Source organism: Erinaceus europaeus, chromosome 15 (genome assembly GCF_950295315.1).
Source record: "Erinaceus europaeus chromosome 15, mEriEur2.1, whole genome shotgun sequence".
Lineage (NCBI taxonomy): Eukaryota > Metazoa > Chordata > Mammalia > Eulipotyphla > Erinaceidae > Erinaceus > Erinaceus europaeus.
In genome coordinates, this window is record NC_080176.1 from 60,044,832 (window position 1) to 60,064,350 (window position 19,519).

The following is a 19,519-nucleotide window of genomic DNA, read 5'->3' on the forward strand; positions in this document are numbered from 1 at the left end:
ATGCTCTTCTCTTGCCTATATCCACCTTTTGTAGATCTTACTTTATCTGACAGGGCTAGGCTTACAGTGATTGAAGGATGTGAAACAGGAAATAGGTGAGGAGGATATCTTGGTATAAATAGAAACTATTTAATTAAGTACATTATGTTGTCTTTTTTTATTTTGGTCTTTTTACTTGCTCGGTGCATTTATTGAGTCACTGTAGACTATTGCACACTTTTACTTTAAGTTATATATTTCCCCTGACTTATGCATACATGTGCACATGTGCCCTATCTCCGGTGTCCTGGTCTATACCTAGGTTCATAACTCTGCCAGGAGGTGTTCCAACTGAAAGGGAACTTAGGAGTCCCATAAGCTAGGAAAGGTCTCACCGAAGTATTGGAGCTGGAGGGTTGACATCTTATGCTTGGCGACTCTTGACACACCCCAAAGTGAAACATGTTGAGATGACACTGGTTTGATTGATTTAAATTTTAGTGATTATTAGTGGATCTAATCCCAAAATCCCTACTTAAGTATTTGGGTTGCTGGAAAGTTTATGATATATCCCTTCTGTTTTTCAGTATAAAAATGTGTGAATGACTTCTCTGACAACCCTATAGGATGGACTAAGAGAGAAATAAAAATCTCTTGGTCTCTGAAAGGCCACAAATGATTGGCAGAAGGATCCTGTGGGCACATTTAAGGTTTGGCCACTTCTCAGTTGGGTCATCTACCATACTTCTTCTTTCACTGCTTTTCACCCCCACCAACCATTTTTATTTTGGTATCTACCTCCCCACCACTTTTCTATACCATCTCACCCTCAAGCAGTCTTAGTAACAGAGAGTTCACATGAAGGGTAATAGTAAGAACTAGAGGTTAGTGGCAGGGCCATCCCTTGCCTCCCCAGATTTACACTCTGTCTTCTTTGATCATGGGATATCCTTTCCGAGTCCCTCAAGTCAGATGTCTGGGGCACTAAGGGCCAGATCAGGATGTGACTTACCCAAGGTCACACTATCAGAGGATCGCCAACAATGACTGCAAAACTGAGCATCACCAGTCCCTGTGGTGGGTCTGTCATTCCTGTTATAAATAAAGGGGCTTGGCCATGTGACTGCTTAAGGGGTCTCAGTCTGAGTTAGCAGCTCCTTTCTATCCTGCTGAGGTAGCATCTGTGTCTTACATTTGTTCTGCTCAGTCTCAGTGGGAAGCATATCCCCCTAGCAGCGTCAGTCAGAAATTTTGGGCAGGTTGGTCCAAAAATGAATGGGTGGGCTGTGGGTCAGGCACATATGTGATTTCAGGGAAAATAATGAAAGGATAGCTTATTTGAGGAAGAGGTTCAGGGAGATACAATTCAGATTTAACTAAGCTGTTTTGATGAGAAGGAAAACTCCACTTCCAAATACCTCTGAGAGATGATCTTATTTAAGAGAGTGAAATCACAAGAGACCATTTTTAGAAAACTGTAGTCAGGGAAGAATTGTTTGAGACACAAAAACATACACACACATCATGGCAAAGAAGAATCACTGGTAAACCAGCTGGTTCCAGAAATCCAGAAATGTGATATAGAGGAAGACAGGCTTTTCACAGTGCTTCAGGGTGTATGAAATTCCAAGGAGTGACATAGGCTTAAAATTGTTTTATTAGGAATCTACTTTTGTTTTTACAAGGGTGTGCCATTTACTTAAGACATCAGGGAGTTTCTTGAGAAGCTATTGCTGCTGATCCTCTAGAAAAATTTTGGTAGTGAAGAACAACTTTAGAAACATCTAGATGTCTTAATCCTCAAGAAGCACCCATCTTGAGGAGTGTGGGGGGGCAAGAAAAAAACTCAGTTCTTAAGGATACTCTGCATCATGGCAACAGTACCCAGGTCATTTATAAAGATCAGTTCAGAGAGCCCCCCCCTTTATTGGGATTAATTGTTTACAGTCAACCATAAAATACAGTAGTTGGTACATGTAATATTTCTCAGTTTTCCATATAACAGTCTAATCCTCCATAACCTTAAGTGATTATTTTATTTCATGCTCCTGGAAGCCTTTTTTCCCCCATTTTATTGAACAGGGTGGAGAGAAATTGAGAAAGGAAGGGGAGATAGAGAGGAAGAGAAAAAGAAAGAGACAGACCTGCTTCACCACTCGTGAAGCGTCCCCACTGCAGGTAGGGAGCGGGAGCCTTAAACCCAGATCCTTGTGCTAGTACTTGGGCGTCATACAATTTCTACTTAACTGGGTGTGCCACCTCCTGCGCCCCTCCCCCAGTGATTTATTTAACTGGTTGATATTTCATCTCGTTCAACTGTAAACTCGTGGAAATATGAGTATACTATACGGCACTGGCATTGATAGTGTGATGATTAAGGATAACAAGAGTTAAAACAGCTACTGGTACAATCACAGGCACTTACAGAGCTTGAAAAGTCCATTATTTTCCATACTGTAATTGCCAAGCGTCCAGGGCAGACTATCTGGAGGAAATGCTTCCAGTTTCCCTGAGGCTTACAAATGTTGTGACTCCCTGCAGTCCTGAAGGTTCACTTTCTGTAGGTCTACCTCTACTCTGTCCCTTTTAGATATTCACCTGTAATTGTGATTAATTGCTCCAGATTTGGCCTGAGGGACTCAGATCCTTTGCCAAATTGGCTGCACTGAGCCAAGGAGCAAAGCTTTTGACTGCAGTGCTCAGATTCTCTCGAAAGCAATCACCTTCTGACTTTCCCATTCTCCACTACTGCATGAGCCTAAGGGTGTAAATCCATTTTCTGGGATTCTCCAAGGGGAAATATTAGAAACCTTTAATGCTGGTCTGGGAGCCAAGTGAGCGGATCATCTGGTCAGTTCCGAGCAGAAATCCAGTAACTGGTGAGAAGACAGAGATGGGGGTGCCCCCCCCCCCCACACACACACAATCAGCATGGCTTGGCATATGTTCAAGGAGGGAAACTCCTTTACTGGTCTTCCATGGACTTCAGAAACAGCCCACAGATGCTCACAATGTGCTTCCTCAATGCTGTTCAAAGGCATGGACTTGTGGCCCAGATATACTTGTGAGAAGAGCACTACCTTCAGCTTTTCTCTTTCCTGGTAAATTAGTTCTGCTTTCTTGAGCGTGGGGCTTGCTGAACTTGAGACAAAGAGAGGAGACATCAATGTCTGCAGACTGTGTCAATAAAAGGAGAAGAAAAGCCCTTTTCTCCTAGAGTAACTGGTGGGTAATATTAAAGGTGGTGTTATTTCAATGGGGTGTGGCCATGCATCTGCTGGTAAGAATGACTCTCCTAGCATCTTTCAAGGGTAAGCCTATTAATTTCCATTCTCCTAGGATATCCTCTTAGGACTATCCTTTTCTTGCTGTTTCTTCTTAAGACACAGTTTTTCAAGATTTTATTTATTTTATTTTTTTTAACTTTTTTTAATTTTTTAAAATTTTTATTTAAGAAAGGATTAATGAACAAAAACATAAGGTAGGAGGGGTACAACTCCACACAATTCCCACCACCCAATCTCCATAACCCACCCCCTCCCATGATAGCTTTCCCATTCTCTAGCCCTCTGGGAGCATGGACCCAGGGTCGTTGAGGGTTGCAGAAGGTAGAAGGTCTGGCTTCTGTAATTGCTTCCCCGCTGAACATGGGCGTTGACTGGTCGGTCCATACTTCCAGTCTGCCTCTCTCTTTCCCTAGTAGGGTGGGTCTCTGGGGAAGCTGAACTCCAGGACACATTGGTGGGGTCTTCAATCCAGGGAAGCCTGGCCAGCATCCTGGTGGCATCTGGAACCTGGTGATTGAAAAGAGAGTTAACATATGAAGCCAAACAATTTGTTGAGCAATCATGGATCCCAAGCTTGGAATAGTGGAGAGGAAGTGTTAGGGAGGTACTCACTGCAAACTCTAGTGTACTACTGCTTTCAGGTATATATTTTGCAGTAGTTTATGGATACGTGTGCACATAAGCTCTCTCTCACAGAAACTGGTGTATATCTAGGTTATGGGACTTTGTTAGAAAGTGAACTACCTGAGATGAAATTACAGTGTACTATAAAAGGAAAGGTCTCACCTGAGTAATGAAGCTGAAGGGTTGTCATTCCACACGTGAAGTCTCTGGATACAGTCTGAGGTGAAGCATGTTGAGGTGACAATCGTTGCGTTGGTTAGGTTGTGATCGGCGGATGCAAAATTATTTGGTTTGGATTGGGAGATGCATACGGGAAAGTGGGCCCTATCCAAGGGTTCCAGGACTGGGGGAAGGGTTCCAGGACTGGCTCTATAGTGGAGATGTGAGGTTCCTGCTGTCTTAGGGTTCAAAAAGACAATTGATAGTTAATGTTATCATCACATTATTTGGTAATTGGGTTAAGTTTGAAAAGTCCTTTTGTTATGGTTTGCTGTACAGTATCCAGTATCTTGTATATAGCTGTGCTATTGGATGCTTCTAATCTACTTGGTCTAGGCTTTTGAGAGAGTCCGCGTATCAAATACACAGCCTATATATTAAAAGGATTCAATTTGTGTTTTGAGAAACTTTGAGACATACAATTGATTTTCCCCCTCTCATATTAATTAACTACTGATTTATGTGTCTACATTTTGCTAGGAGTGTACATAAACACCATTCCCACCACCAAAGGACTGTGACCCATCCCTCCCTCCCACTCCCACCACCCACTGGCCCAGGAAGCTGCATGTCTACCCCTCACCACTGGGTTTTTACTTTGGTGCCCTACTTACAATTTGATCAGGTCCTGCTTTTAGTTTCCCTTTCAGATCTTCTTAATCAACTTCTGTTGATGAGTGGGATCATCCCATACTCATCTTTATCTTTCTGACTTAGTTCACTTAACATAATTCCTTCTAGCTCTGTCCAAGATGGGTCAGAGAAGGTGGGTTCATTGTTCTTGATAGCTGCATAGTATTCCATTGTGTATCTATACCACAGCTTTCTCAGCCACTCATCTGTTGTTGGGCACCTGGGTTGCTTCCAGGTTTTAGCTATTATGAATTGTGCTGCTATGAACATAGGAGTACACACCTCTTTTTGGTTGGGTGTTATGGAGTCCTTGGGGTATAACCCCAGGAGAGTAATTACTGGATCATATGGAAGGTCCATGTCTAGCCTTCTGAGAGTTTTCCAGACTGCTCTCCACAGAGGCTGGACCAATTTACATTCCCACCAGCAATGTAAAAGGGTTCCTCTGTCCCCACATCCTCTCCAGCATTTGTTGCTGCTGTCCTTTTTGATGTATGCCATTCTTACAGGAGTGAGGTGGTATCTTAGTGTTGTCTTAATTTGCATTTCTCTGACAATCAGTGACCTAGAGCAGTTTTTCATATGTTTGTTAGCCTTTTGGATCTCCTCTGAGGTGAATGTTTTGTTCATATCCTCTGCCCATTTTTGGATGGGGTCATTTGCTTTTTTGGTGCTAAGTTTGCTGAGCTCTTTATATATTTTGGTGATTAGTTTCTTGTTTGATGTCTGGCATGTGAAGATCTTCTCCCATTCTGTGAGGGGTCTCTCTGTTTGTTTAATAGTTTCTTTGGATGTGCAGAAGCTTTTCAATTTGATGTAGTTCCATTGGTTTGTTTCTGCTTTAGTCTTCCTTGCAATTGGGTTTGATTCATCAAAGATGTCCTTGAGGTGTAGGTGGGAAAGTGTTTTACCAATGTTTTCCTCTAAGTATTTGATTGTTTCTGGTCTGATATCTAGGTCTTTGATCCATTTGGAGTTGATTTTTGTTTCTGGTGAGATAAAGTGGTTCAATTTCATTCTTCTGCATGTTTCAACCCAGTTTTCCCAGCACCATTTATTGAAGAGAGCCTCCTTTTTCCATTTCATCCTTTGGGCCCCCTTATCAAAGATTAGATGCCCATAGGTGTTGGGATTTACTTCTGGGCTTTCAATTCTGTTCCACTGCTCTGTGTGCCTATTTTTGTTCCAGTACCATGCTGTTTTGATGATGATGGCTTTATAATATAGTTTAAGGTCTGGGAGTGTGATGCCTCCATTTATGTTTCTTTTCATTAAGATGGTCTTGGCAATTCTAGGTGTTTTCAGGTTCCAGATAAATGATTGTAGTGTTTGTTCTATTCTCTTAAAGAAGCTTGGTGGAACTTTGATGGGTATTGCATTAAATTTGTATATGGCTCTGGGGAGAATATTCATTTTGATGATATTTATTCTTCCAATCCATGAGCATGGGATATCTTTCCATTTCTTGGTATCAGTTTCTATTTCCTTGAGTAGTGACTCATAGTTTTCAGCATACAAGTCTTTCACTTCTTTGGTCAACTTTATTCCTAGGTATTTGATTGATTTTGCTGAAATGGGAGTGATTTCTGGATGTCTTCTTCTTCAGAGTTAGTGCTTGCATAAAGAAATGCCACTGATTTTTTACATTGATTTTGTAGCCTGATACCTTGCTATATTGCCTAATAACTTCCAGTAATTTTCTACTGGATTCTTTAGGTCTTTCTATGTATACTATCATATCATCTGCAAATAGTGAGAGCTTGACTTCTTCCCTTCCAATCTGTATTCCTTTGATTTCTTTCTCTTGCCTGATTGCTATGGCAAGAACTTCCAATACTATGTTGAAGAGTAACAGTGACAGTGGACAGCCCTGTCTAGTCCCCGATCTGAGGGGGAATGCTTTCAGCTTCTGTCCATTGAGTATGATGTTGGCTGTAGGTTTGCTATATATAGACTCCACTATCTTGAGGAATTTCCCATCTATTCCCATTTTTTGTAGAGTTTTGAGCATGAATGGGTGTTGGATTTTGTCAAAGGCTTTCTCTGCATCTATTGAGATAATCGTGGTTTTTGGCTTTGCTTTTATTGATGTGGTGAATGACATTGATTGACTTACGGATGTTGAACCAGCCTTGCTTTCCTGGGATGAATCCCACTTGGTCATGATGAACAATATTTTTGATGTGTTGCTGTATCCGGTTGGCCAAGATCTTGTTTAATATTTTGGCATCTATGTTCATCAGAGATATTGGTCTGTAGTTTTCCTTTTTTATTCTGTCCCTATCAGCTTTTGGTATCAGAGTGATGTTGGCTTCATAAAAGGTGGAAGGGAGTATTCCTGTTTCTTCAATCTTATGGAATAGCTTAAGAAGTATGGGTATTAACTGTTTCCTGAAAGTTTTGTAGAATTTGTTTGTGAAGCCATCTGGTCCAGGACTTTTGTTGTTGGGGAAGATTTTATTTTTGTAAGGTGGTAAATCCAGTAGATGTGTGGAAGTCCAGTACAAAAAAAAAAGTCTAGTGTCATTCTGGATAAAATAGAGTCGGGGTCTCCTCAGCTTCGCTTCAGGTGCCCATGTCATAATCTCAAGGACAGTTTGATGGATCCTAGAGCTTCTGGGGTACAGTCTGAAAACTCACCCTTCTGTAAGATTCCTATGCAAGATATGTTTATTAGAGAGAGAAACATCATATAGGATCCAATAGAATCACTTTATAATGCTCATTCCAGAAGTCACCAGGGGCTCATAGAGTGAAAGATGCAGTGCCAAAGAACATGAAGCAGCCAGAACAGGCTATGCTGTCTTGTTCCCACCTACTACTCATGTGGCTTCAGAAATGACTTAACCCTCAAGCCACTTTCTTTATTGGGTACTTAGTAAATTGGTGATATGAGTCTCCTGGCCACCAGGTTCTTCTAGATGTGTAATTGTTAACTCCCTCAGCAGCACACACAGTGCCTTATGTGTAATTCAAGTTTTTTTTTTTTTCCTTTGCATGCTTGTTTTAAGAACACACTTAAAAGAAGTATACTGGGATATCCTTGGACTGGAGAAGAACTTCTGAAGTTTCGTCAGGTTCAAATAACATAAGACTCATTCTCTCAGTTAAGTTCTAGGTTAGAGAATTCTGAGACTTCTTCTTGCATTTGATCTCTGTAGTTAAGGGTCAGAGCAGCAAGAAGGATTAAAGACAACCTCACCCATACATGGAAAGTGGTGTCAGGTAAACAATCACCAAGTGTCCACATCACCACCACAAGGAAATGGGTCACTGAGCTGTGATCGCTGCCACTGGAATCTTTTGAAAATATATAAAAGCTCCCTTAGCTGCATACATGGAAGACTTCACTAAAGAGCCTCCCCAGAAACATTTCAACCCTTCCTTTAAGAAAATAGCAGAAGCATGTAGTATAAGCATTCGTGAGCAGGCTTGCTTGGTGGTGTAGCCAGTGACTATTAGTCACCCCTGCTGTTCTCTGCGAAAGAAGCCCAAATCGAAGACTTGAGTTGTATGTGGCTTCAGGTTTCCTATTTAAAGTCACAAGATGTGGAGAGGATTTAGCAGAAGACACTTAGCCCAGCTAGTGTAGCAAGTTCACAGAGTGATTTTCCTCTTCAGCTCAGGAGGGGCTTTCTCACCTGGGCACTAGCCTCCCGGAATGCCTTGGTGGTTACAACTCACCTCACCACTTCTGAACTCTAAGGTCCTTTGACTGTAACTCAAATGGGAATGTGATTGCAGCCTCCCTGGATGGTGATGACTCCAGGTAGTTCCACCTGGTCTCATCGTCATGTTCCATCCTGTAGATAAATAGAAAGCAGGTGAATCTTCACAGACTCAGAACAGACAAAAAGATCTATTTCCTATGGATTAGGAAAGGGAAGGGGGTGGAGTAAGAAACATATTTAATGAAAGTATGCTGTTTTGCAGGGCACTTTGAAAGTTGGTCTTTTATTCTCATTCTCTCCCTCTCTCTCTCTCTCTCTCTCTCTGTTTCTCTCCAAATATATGACTCCAACAGCTCCCAGAAGCCATTTTCCTTCTTTTATTTCTATTATATTTGATAACATAGAATTAAACTGAGAGGGGAGGGGAGACAGAAAGAGAAAGAAAATAGACTCTTGTAGATCATCTTCACTGCATGTGAAACGCCCCCTGCAGGTGGGGAGCTGGGGCTTGAACCTGGGTCCCTGTGCATAGTTCTAGGTACACTTAACCAGGTGCATCATCACCCACTCCCCAACATTTATTCTCTTCAAACCCATATTTGTTGTTCCTACCAGATGTGCTCTGTATTTTTGGTAAGAGGCCAGCAAAGGGGAAATTCTGTCCCTGGGGTAGATAGAAGGAGGAGAGAAGTGGGCCATGCCTCTGTCCCCTTTTGAGGGGAGCCTTAGAAGCTGAAAAAGTTACCAGGTGGGAGGGATGCCAATGAGGGGAGACGGAGAGGTCATAGGGAATGCTGGTACTAAGGCATGGTGATGACATTGTTAGTGTTGATTCTCTCTCTCTCTCTCTCTCTCTTTCTCTACGAGGAAATCTGAAAGGATTTCACCTCTTCCACTGAGGACTTTATAGTTCCTGCCACCCTGCCCCTTTTTACCTTCTTAGCCTTCCCTGTTCCCAACCAAACACCCTCCCCCCAATTGCTTTCAAAAATGGAGAGCAGGGTGATTATTCTAGTACTTTGAATGTGGACTGTTTCAGTGGCCAGCAAGCCAAGACTGTCGGGATTGAAGATGACCAGAGCAGGGTCAGGGCCTAGGACCACTGACTGCCTCTACCAGTGATTTATTTGTAATTTAATAATGATTAACAAGATTGTAAGATAACAGGGGTACAATTCCACACAGTTACCACCACCAGAGTTCTGTGTCCTATCCCCTCCACTGAAAGCTTCCCTACTCTTTATCACTCTGGGAGTATGGTCTACGATTCTTTATGGGGTACGGAAGGTGGGAGTTCTGGCTTCTATACTTGCTTCTCTGCTGGGCATGGGTTTTGGCAGGTGGATCCATACCCCCAGCTGTTTCAGTCTTTCCCTAGTGGGACAGGGCTCTGTAGAGGTGGAGTTCCAGGACACATTGAAGAGGTAATCTGCCCAAGGAAGTCAGGTTGGTGTCATGGTAGCATCTGCAACTCGGAATTGAAAGGTGGTAAAATATAAAGCAGGACAAATTATTCAATAAACAAAAACCCAAAGATAGGAATAGAGCAAATGAGACTAGGTGTCTTCCTGTGTGAAGGAGCTAAGAAGTCTGCCCTTGGGGGTTGGGCAGTAGTGCAGTGGGTTAAGCACACATATCATGAAGCGCAAGGACTGGCCCCCACCTGCATGGGGAAGGGGGCTTCACAGGTGGTGAAGCAGGTCTACAGGTGTCTCTCTTTCTCTCCCCCTCTCTGTCTTCCCCTCCTCTCTTGATTTCTCTCTGGCCTATCCAACAATAATGACATTAATAACAACAACAATAATAACCACAACAATGATAAAACAACAAGGGCAACAAAAGGGAAAAAATAGCCTCCAGGAGCAGTGGATTTGTGGTGAAGGCACAAAGCCCCAGCAATAACCATGGAGGCAAAAAGAAGTTTTCCCTTCCCCTACACATCCTCTCAGCCCTCACCCTGGGAGCAGAGCAGACATCTAAACATCCTGGGGGAAGACAAGATCCTTTTCATTAACCCCAGCCTGATTGAAGTTCCCCAGAGTCACCAAGGTAGATAGATCTCACTTCCCTCCTTCTCTGCCTTTTGGCTGGGCTCTCTCTGAACACAGAAGGCTTCCAAGGGCAGTAAAGAGTTTTTCTGGGGGACAGAATAGGTCTGGGGTGGGGGTAGGATGAGCGGCATCTGGGTCAGTGTTTTGAGGAGGTGACTCTGTAAAGGGACATGTCCGTCTCTTCGTGCCCATGCCTTGCTCAGCATTCCTTGTATTCTGAAATCATAGATACCACCTTCAAGATGGAGGCTTCAGGTCAGAGGCTGGTTGTGTCTGGGTTTTAAGCTTGAGCAGGGCTGAATGCAGACAGGACAGGAGTTTAGGGGACCCACCCAGGTCCCCAGGTTAGTTTGTCTTGCAATCTTGAAATCAAATGTCAACTTCTGCCAAAGACAAGGACCTAGTCTTCCACTTTTAAATGTTAGTGGCAAGACGTTTGTTTCCAAATGAATGATATACATTCAGTAGGGGAGACTAGAGTCTATCCAGTTGAAGAGAAGGACATCTTGACTAGGGAGGACCTCTGTGTTTGCCACCTTTACTTTCCCTGGCCTCCCTACAGAGGTGACTCCTGAGCCTGCTGGGGACACAGTGGTTTTCCTATCTACCCAAGAACTTCCTACTGTCTCCTGCAGCACCAACTACTGTCTAACTTCGGAACCTGAAACTCCAGGACTAAAAACAACCGGAGGCCCATAACTAGGTAGCCTGCATTTTGATCACTAGCCAATAGGATTTCCTAGCTCTGTGATTCCAACCCACATCTGAGCACCAGAATTCAGTGCTGAGGATATTCCTGGAACCCTTCTGTGGGTTCAAGTCTGATTTAGAAAGAAGACTGTTCAGGAGACTGAGTGGCAGCACATTTGGTTAAGCACACGTTACAATGTACAAGGACCCAGATTCAAGCCCCTAGTCTCCACCTGCAGGGAGAAAGCCTTTCAAGTGGTGAAACAGGGCTACAAGACTCTCTCTCTCTCTCTCTCTCTCTCTCTCTCTCGCTCCTTCCCCTCTCAATTTTTGGCTGTGTCTATCAAATAATTAAAGATGAGAACGAAAGAAAGAGAAGAAGAAAGGAAGGAAGGAAGGAGACTATTCAAGAACAGCCTCTTTTTACCTTGAGAGCTCATTTGTTTGGTTGAAGCATGGTTAGGATCCAGGAGTAGGAGTCAGGAGGGTCTGACTGGGTGGAAAGACAGGCAGATACCTGCATGCTTCCATTGAATACAACCAGTGAGACAACTGGTGATCTGGTAAGACTTAACTTGGGTGGTTTGCCATGTCAGGCGACCTTACATACACACAGGCCATGCCTGAAGTAGTCTAGAGTCTCCAAGCTAAGTGATTCAGAATTTTTAGAAGTTACTGGATTAGCATCTGTGACACCATCTTCTTGCTTCGTCCAACCTACTGTATCAAACCCATCACCAAAGAAGCTAACACATCTGAATGGCTGTGTGCCCATCAAGGATTCTCTTGTTTCTTCCATAGTAAGAGACAACCCTACTGTTTCTGCTGGTGGGTTTATTTCAGCTGATCTCAGCACTACACTCTCCTTCCTTCCTTCCAGTTGACTTTCAGTTTAACCTTCTCATCCTACAGTGAGGTGTAAGCCTCTGCTTTCTCCTACAGCTGACAGCAGATAGCACAGAGCGTATTCCCATTGTCAGAACTGATTAATTCATTCATATATTTGAGTGCCTACTTCATGCAGGAAATACTCTAGATGGAGTGCCATTTCCTCTTGTTGACTTGAAGGATGTCACAAGCTATCTCTCATGCTTCTCTTTCAGCTCAACAGCTTAACCTGTCTGGTTGGCTTCTCTAGATAGATAACATTCTCCAGGTTGTTTTTAACTCATGTGGCCTACCTGTATGTGGCCCTTTAAGAAATACAAAGGTTATAAGAAATATTAGTTGTGGTTCTATTAAGGAATATCCTGTTAGGGGAATGAAAAAAAATACAACAGCGCAGAACAGAATTTTCACTAAGTGCTAAATTGTCTGCATCTAGCTTCTTTAAGACAAAGGAAAGAAAGGTTTAAGATTTCCAGCATGGATGAGAACCCTCTTTGTTGAGCTAGGACAGAAGGGATGATAGCCCAAAGGTGATATCTATTTCCAATCGAATCAGCAGCTACAGGCGTTTTGATTCCTATGCCACTAATTGGAAAGGAGCAGGACCTACTTAAGATGCTTGAATTCCAGTGGCAGTATCTCTGAACTAGTAGGAATTAGATGTTTTGATCTCAAACCTGTCCACCCCGTAAACAAATTCTCTTTGGTGTGCCTCTAAATCATAAACTTCATGTTATAGAAAAAAAAAAATCAGATAATCTTTGGAATAGATTTTCCCATCCATGAGATGGGAAATTTTCCCATCCATGAGATGGAGATACCTTTTTTTAAATTCAAATTTTTGTTTTATTTTTTATTTTTTTACTTCCAGGGTTATTACTGGGGCTTAGTACTGGCACAAAGAATCCACTGCTCCTGGTGCGCCCCCACTCTTTTCTGCTATACTTGATAGGGTAGCACAGAGAGAAATTGAGAGGGGAGGGGCGTTTGAGTGGGAGAGAAAGAGAGACACCTGCAGATCTGCTTCAATGTTTGAGAAGCATCCTCCCTGCAAGGGTGAGGGGCAGGTGATTGAACCCAGATTCTTGCTCATGGTGATATGTGCACTTAACCCAATATGCCACCTCGGGCCCTCTGTGATACTCTCTGTCTCATGAGATAACTGTAACACACACACACACACACACACACACACACACACACACACACACACACACACCAGTACTTAACTGTGTTGAACATTTTCAGGGTCCTTAGTGTATCCTAGTTCTTTCTATTCCTCTTTGCTGTGTGCTGTGTAAGGCAATGAGTAGATCCTAAGGGAGCTCTGCTGGGCTGAAGACACCCATTCAGTGTGCATCCATCTAACTGCCATGCCAGCCCACCCCCTGCTATTCCTATTGCTGTTTTCAGAGCTGAGTTCTGACTCCTGGTATTTCACCAGGGCCACTCTGAGCATTCCTGCCTGTGTTCACAGAGCGCTGCATTTGCTCCTCTAAACTCTGCTCACATCAACACATGCACATCTCATCCTCCCTTCAGGCAGGTCATAGTGGTCCCTTGCTTTCGAGTCACCTGCCCTACAGAGTTGTGCTTGAATGTTTGATTACAACATGAAGGACTGACCTGAATCTTTACTAAGAGGGTGTCATTGCCCTCTGGCAGGCCACCCACATGGGGAATCTTCCCACAGGACTGAGTGTGCGGAGAAAGGGCCAGCTTGCACATTCTCCACCTCCTTTCTGCTCAATTTTGGGGTCAGCACTATTCTATGGATCCTTTTTGACTAAGTCATTTAAAGAAGCTAAAAAGCTCAGTGGAGCTTTTCTGAAGGCTGGAGGCATCAGAGCACAGCATGTCTCTGTCTCTGTCTCTCTCTCATTCTCTCTCTCTCTCAACAAAATATGGTTACAGCAAATATTAAACTGTCCCTTTTCCACAAACTCTCTCTAGGCCTAACAAAGTAACACTCACACTCCTTGAATCAAAATAAGCATCTGCCCTTTTCTTCCCTTTCTTTCACATTTTCACAGCATTTTTTGAGTAGCAATGAACTATGTGATTATTTTATCAATTAGCTATATGATTCTATTGAGTGTTCTCTGGACAGGATATAGATCTGCTGAAAACCTTGTGTTCACTCTTTTTTTTAAAAAAAAATATATTTATTCCCTTTTGTTACCCCTGTTGTTTTGTTGTTATAGTATTATTGTTTTATTGTTGTTGTTGTCATTGTTGGATAGGACAGAGAGAAATGGAGAGAGGAGGGGAAGACAGAGAGGGGGAGAGAAAGATAGACACCTGAAGACCTGCTTCAGCACCTGTGAAGCAACTCCCCTGCAAGTGGGGAGCTGGGGGCTCCAACCAGGATACTTATGCCTGTCCTTGCACTTTGCACCACTTGTGCTTAACCCACTGCACTACCACTCGACTCCCGTGTTCACTCTTTAATACTGATTAAACACAGAGAAAAAAAATATGTCAACTTGACTCTTGTTTTCAAATATTGTGTGTGATCATTTGAGACATAAGCCAAGGATATCTTTTTGTTTTTCAAAAATTGTGTTTATTTTTTTAATGAGAAACAGATGTAAAAAGAGAAGGAGAGAGAAGAGAGAGTCCAGAGCACTACTCAGCTCTGGCTTATTGTGATAATGGAGTTTCAACCTGAAACCTTTGGAGAACCAGGAATTTAAGCCCCGAGCTCTAACATGGTGAATCCAAGAACCTTAAATGAATAATATATAACTCCATAAATGACCTATAAGGGTGTCTTTGTCACATGTCACTGGAAAGAAGAAAAGGCCTTTGAAAAAGGGGGGGGGGATAGAGAAATGAAGGAGAAGAAAGAACTCTCTCAAAGGATGTTGGTTTTCTCCCTGTATCTTTTTTAACATGCATAGTCATAGATGCTCCCATACTAGAGAAAAAGCCCAACACCCCCTGCCTAAGCAAAGGTATATGTGTAGAGATACATGCACCATTTTGCTAACACTGAGTGACAGTGTGAACTATGCTTCGTGATCCCTAGCTTAAGACCCCTGAAGACTGATAACACAGAGAAAGTACAGGTGGGCAGATGGCCTAAAATGTAGATCATGGAAAAAGACTTTTAATTATAGGTTCCGAGCCCAGAAACACCTCCTTTGACTTTTGCCATTCTGCTACTTTAACTCTGGACAAAAGTCTGGGAGCCTGATTGTTCATCAGTTGGGGGCTGTGGCAGGTTATTGAATGCAAATTGTACAAGTTTGACTAAAGAAAACTTTGTTCTTTTCCAGCTTCTCACAACCAGTGACCTTGCAGCCAGCGACCTCAAAGGATTTCAGCCACAGCAGGTACAGTGCACTGATCCGCTTATGAAGTTCCAAAATATGAAATGTCTTAGGGTTTGTTCCTGAGCAAATCAGTGTGGTGCCAGGGCCAAACCAGCCAACTACTGCAAAGACTCAAGATCCCAGCCTTGATGGTGAATTGGGATCTTGCCCACTTCCTCAAGTTTTTGTCTTACCTCATCATGCACAAAACACCCAGTCTGCACTCTTAGAGTGAGGAAATATATGGATCAAGATTTTTGGAATATTGGATGGTGGATCACTCAACCGGGGCTGGGTGGTGATGCACCTGGTTGAGTGCACATGTTATAATGTGCAAGGACCCAAGTCCCCTCCTGCAAGGGGGAAAGCTTTAAAAGTGGGCCTGCAGATGTCTCTATGACTCTCTTTCTCTATTTCCCCTTCCTTTTGATTTCTGATTGTCTATAACAAATAAAGGTAATATTTTCATGTGTTCAATCAAGGGGGTAGGGTGGGTCTGGGATTCTCCTTTTGGGGGACCTAGTATACATAGATTTCTGTCTGAATGGATCAAGCCCTACTGACTGCTCTTGTAACTATACTAGTCTCATATTCTTCCAGACACACCTTTCAGGGGCAGATGGTTGACAGTTGCTGATCCTTTTAAGTATAAGACTGGGCGGGGGGCAGGTGGTCGTGCACCTGGTTGAGAACACATGTCACAATGTGCAAGGACCTGGGTTCAAGCCCCTGGTTCCCACTTGCAGGGGAAAGGCTTCTCTAGTGGTGAAGCAATGCTGCAGGTGTCGCTCTGTCTCTCTCCCTCTCTATCACCCCCCTTCCCTCTCTATTTCTGGCTGTCTCTATCCAATAAATAAAGATAATAAAAATATTTTTAAAAGAGACTTTTTCCCACCCCCCCCCCAACTTAGTGCCTGCCTTAAGATCCTACACTGTTGTAGTTTATTACTATTTTTTTCCTACCAGGGTTAATACGTCTTGGTGCCTACACTATGAATCCACTACTTCTGGAGGTTATTTTTCCTTTTTTTTTTTTTCTTTCTGTTTTATTTGAAAGGACAGAGATAAATTGAGAGGGGAGGGGGATAGACGGGGGAGGAGAAAGAGAGACAAATGCAGACCTGCTTCACTGCTCATAAAACTTTCCCCCTGCAGGTGGGGAGCGGGGGCTCAAACCCAGGCCCTTACAAATGGTGATAGGTACATTTAGCTGGGTGTGCACCACTGACCACCCCCTAACTCACTGTTATACTTTTGTGGGAAGATACATTCTAGCTCACGATCAAGAACTTTTAGGGCCTTCACAAGTTTCTTTTTTCTTAAATTTTTTTTGATACATACAGAAAGTGTGAGGGAAGGGTGCACTGGAGAAGGGAGAGACAATGAGATACCTGCAGCACTGTTCCACCACTTGTGAAGCTTCCCATTTGCAGGTGGAGTCCGGGGACCTGAACCGGGGTCCTTGCGTACTGTGGTGTGTGTGTTTGTTCAGCCACGAGTGCCGTCACCTAGCCCTGTAGGTAATTTTCTAGTAGCAAAGATGGTTTGTATGTTTGGGATTGTCTTCTTCAAATAAATGTCCCATTCAAGACTTTGCCATGCCTTTACTCTTCTCCAGTGTGGAATAGATTTTGTGACCCTCCTGTGACTCCTCAATCCCTGAGGATCTCAGTTCTAGTGAGATATGGTCTTGTATCACATGCTGAAGGAAAAAAAAATTTTTTTTATTATGAAATTTATATATGTAAAGGGGAGCCAGGCTTTCTGCGCTAGTGGTTTGACCAGGATGCAGAGTGGAAATTGATTTATTTATTGTTGCTATTTATTTTAATTTTATGAGTGACCTAATTTTGATTTCAAAAATTAGAAGATAACAGGGGCTTAATTCCACACCGCCAAAGTTCTGTAGCCACAGTCCCTCCATTGGAAGCTGCAGTGGTTCTCCCAAGGTCACAGATATGGGTTAACTATTACTTCTATAATTGTCCTTATTTATATATTTTTGCCCATTTTTCCCATCTTATCTTCCTTTCCAAGTCACACCCCCACCTACTACTACTTCTAAATGTCCTTCCTTTTTCCCTCTTGGAGATTGATTTTTCAGAAGGAGAGAGAGAAAGAGAGAGAGAGAGAGAGAGAGAGAATTTACTACTATGCCCCCCATGTGTGCAAAAGTGTGACATTGATCTTTGTTTCTCCCTGAGAGGATTCTATTGTCTTTGTGTTTGTTGAGCTACTTGTCCAATATTAGATTTCAAATAAAGTGAACTGAATTTGGAGCTGTCAAAAGCCTTTGGGTTCATGACCCCAGATAAGAGCCCTTCCTCCCCCTGGAAAGTTCCACAGTTGGTGGTGCAGATGGCTCACTGCCCTGATCCCATCTGACCTTTCCACATGATTCCATTTGTGTCTTACCCCCTCAGAGTTAGTAGCATCAGTCTATATTTCTCACTCCTTGAGACAGGCATTCCTGAGGCCAAGAAACCATGGGAATCTTTGGGTAGGAATGTAAAGTCCAGATCAAAGTGAATTCTCCAGTGTAGATCCAAAATCAGAAAGGCCAGGACATGTGTCAAGTCAACATGTGCTTTTGAGTATGTTTTCCAAACAGAGAGAGAGCACTGACAGGCTTTAGTCTCCCCCTCCCAGCAACAGGACAACAAATTGTAGGCTTTAGTTGGTATTTTCCCCTTTTCTTTTTGGGGTTCATGTAAAAATGAGCCCTGTGCAGCCTGGTGTTTGCCACAAGTCCTGAGCACACCCTCTTCCAGAAATGGCCGCTAACTTTCAGGAGGGGAACTCACAGAGGGCCCCTTCCCTGAGGTAACATCAGTGGAGGAGAACTCACAGAGGGCCCATTCCCTGAGGTAACATCAGTGGAGAGGAACTCACAGAGGGCCCCTTCCCTGAGGTAACAGCAGTGGAGGAGAACTCACAGAGGGCCCCTTCCCTGAGGTAACAGCAGTGGAGGGGAACTCATAGAAGGCCCCTTCCCTGAGGTAACACTTTTTTTTTCTTTGATTTCTGTTTCTCCTGCAGTCTGTTAGAGAAAACTCATCATGGTTTTCTCTCTAGTCTCTATTTACAAACTGTGGAGAATAGCAAGTTTATTGGAGTTTCCTTTATGCTGGTTTCTGTGCTCCATTCTGTGCCCCATAGAGAAGAGGAGGGTTGCGGGGCAGACAGCGGTGCATTACAGTGTGTGAGGGCCAGTGTTCAAGCTCCTGGTCCCACCTGCAGGAGGGAAGTTTCAGGACTGGTGAAGTAGAGCTCCAGATGTCTCTCTGTCTCTCTCCCTCTTTCTCCTGCCCCCCTCTCCATTTCTCTCTGTCTCTATTCAACAGTAAATTAATTCATTAAAAAAGAAAAATAAGAAAGAAATGTCTATCATTTGCACTGAATTCGTAGTGTAGGCCTCAAGCCTCAAAAATTACCCTGGTGACAATAAAGAAAAAAATAAAACAGCTACTGTGATTTGACTAGAGATGTAGACAGCCTTTAAGGGTAAAGTCTGCTGAACTTCACTGCACACAGTCATGCACACCTATGGGATTTTTAACCCTGATATCATTTTATATATTCTCGTGTGTGCTTTCTATGTCACTGAAAAATCTGGCAGCTGGCTATATTTGTCTGGTTGTTTGTACCATCATTCATTCACCACTCCCCTCTAGCTAGACATTCCATTCCCTTTGCAGGCAGAGCTCTCCAGGAGCAGTCCAAGGCAAGTGCTCCAGTCAGGGCTCTCATTGAGAATACAAATAGCATCCAGGACTTCTTGGCATTGGGCTCATCTTTGTTTTTTCATTCCTACAGGCTGTGAGGGTTACTTAAACTTGGCAATATGTCTTGTGCAGATGTTCCTAGAAGCCCAGAGAGCATATACTGCAAAGGAGTCACTAGTGTGTGGTGTCCAAACTCAGATGCAGGTACCACGAGTTTAGCATTGATGCTGGCAAAGCTATTCTGTCAAAATCCACCCACCACAGGCATGAGCACCCAGTGTAGACTCAGCCATCACCTACTTTGTAAAGTCTTTAGTATTTTAGAAGAGGTGAGGTTACTTGGAAGTTCTACTCCTGATAGGATGTGATGGGACAAGGGTCATAGCTATCCTATAATGGGTGGCCATTTTTCTAAGAATTTTCTGAAATGCTTAT

At 43.1% G+C, this 19,519-nt stretch overlaps 1 protein-coding gene across 3 annotated transcripts in view; it reads left to right on the forward strand.

Moving 5' to 3' along the window:
- SETBP1 (SET binding protein 1) overlaps positions 1 to 19,519 on the forward strand; it is a 467,429-nt gene that overhangs the window by 241,106 nt on the left and 206,804 nt on the right. For all 3 annotated transcript variants that reach the window (XM_060173802.1, XM_060173804.1, XM_060173803.1), the window contains one exon: positions 15,324 to 15,375. In XM_060173802.1, coding sequence (XP_060029785.1) covers positions 15,324 to 15,375 — 52 coding nt within the window. The remainder of the gene's footprint in view (positions 1 to 15,323; positions 15,376 to 19,519) is intronic.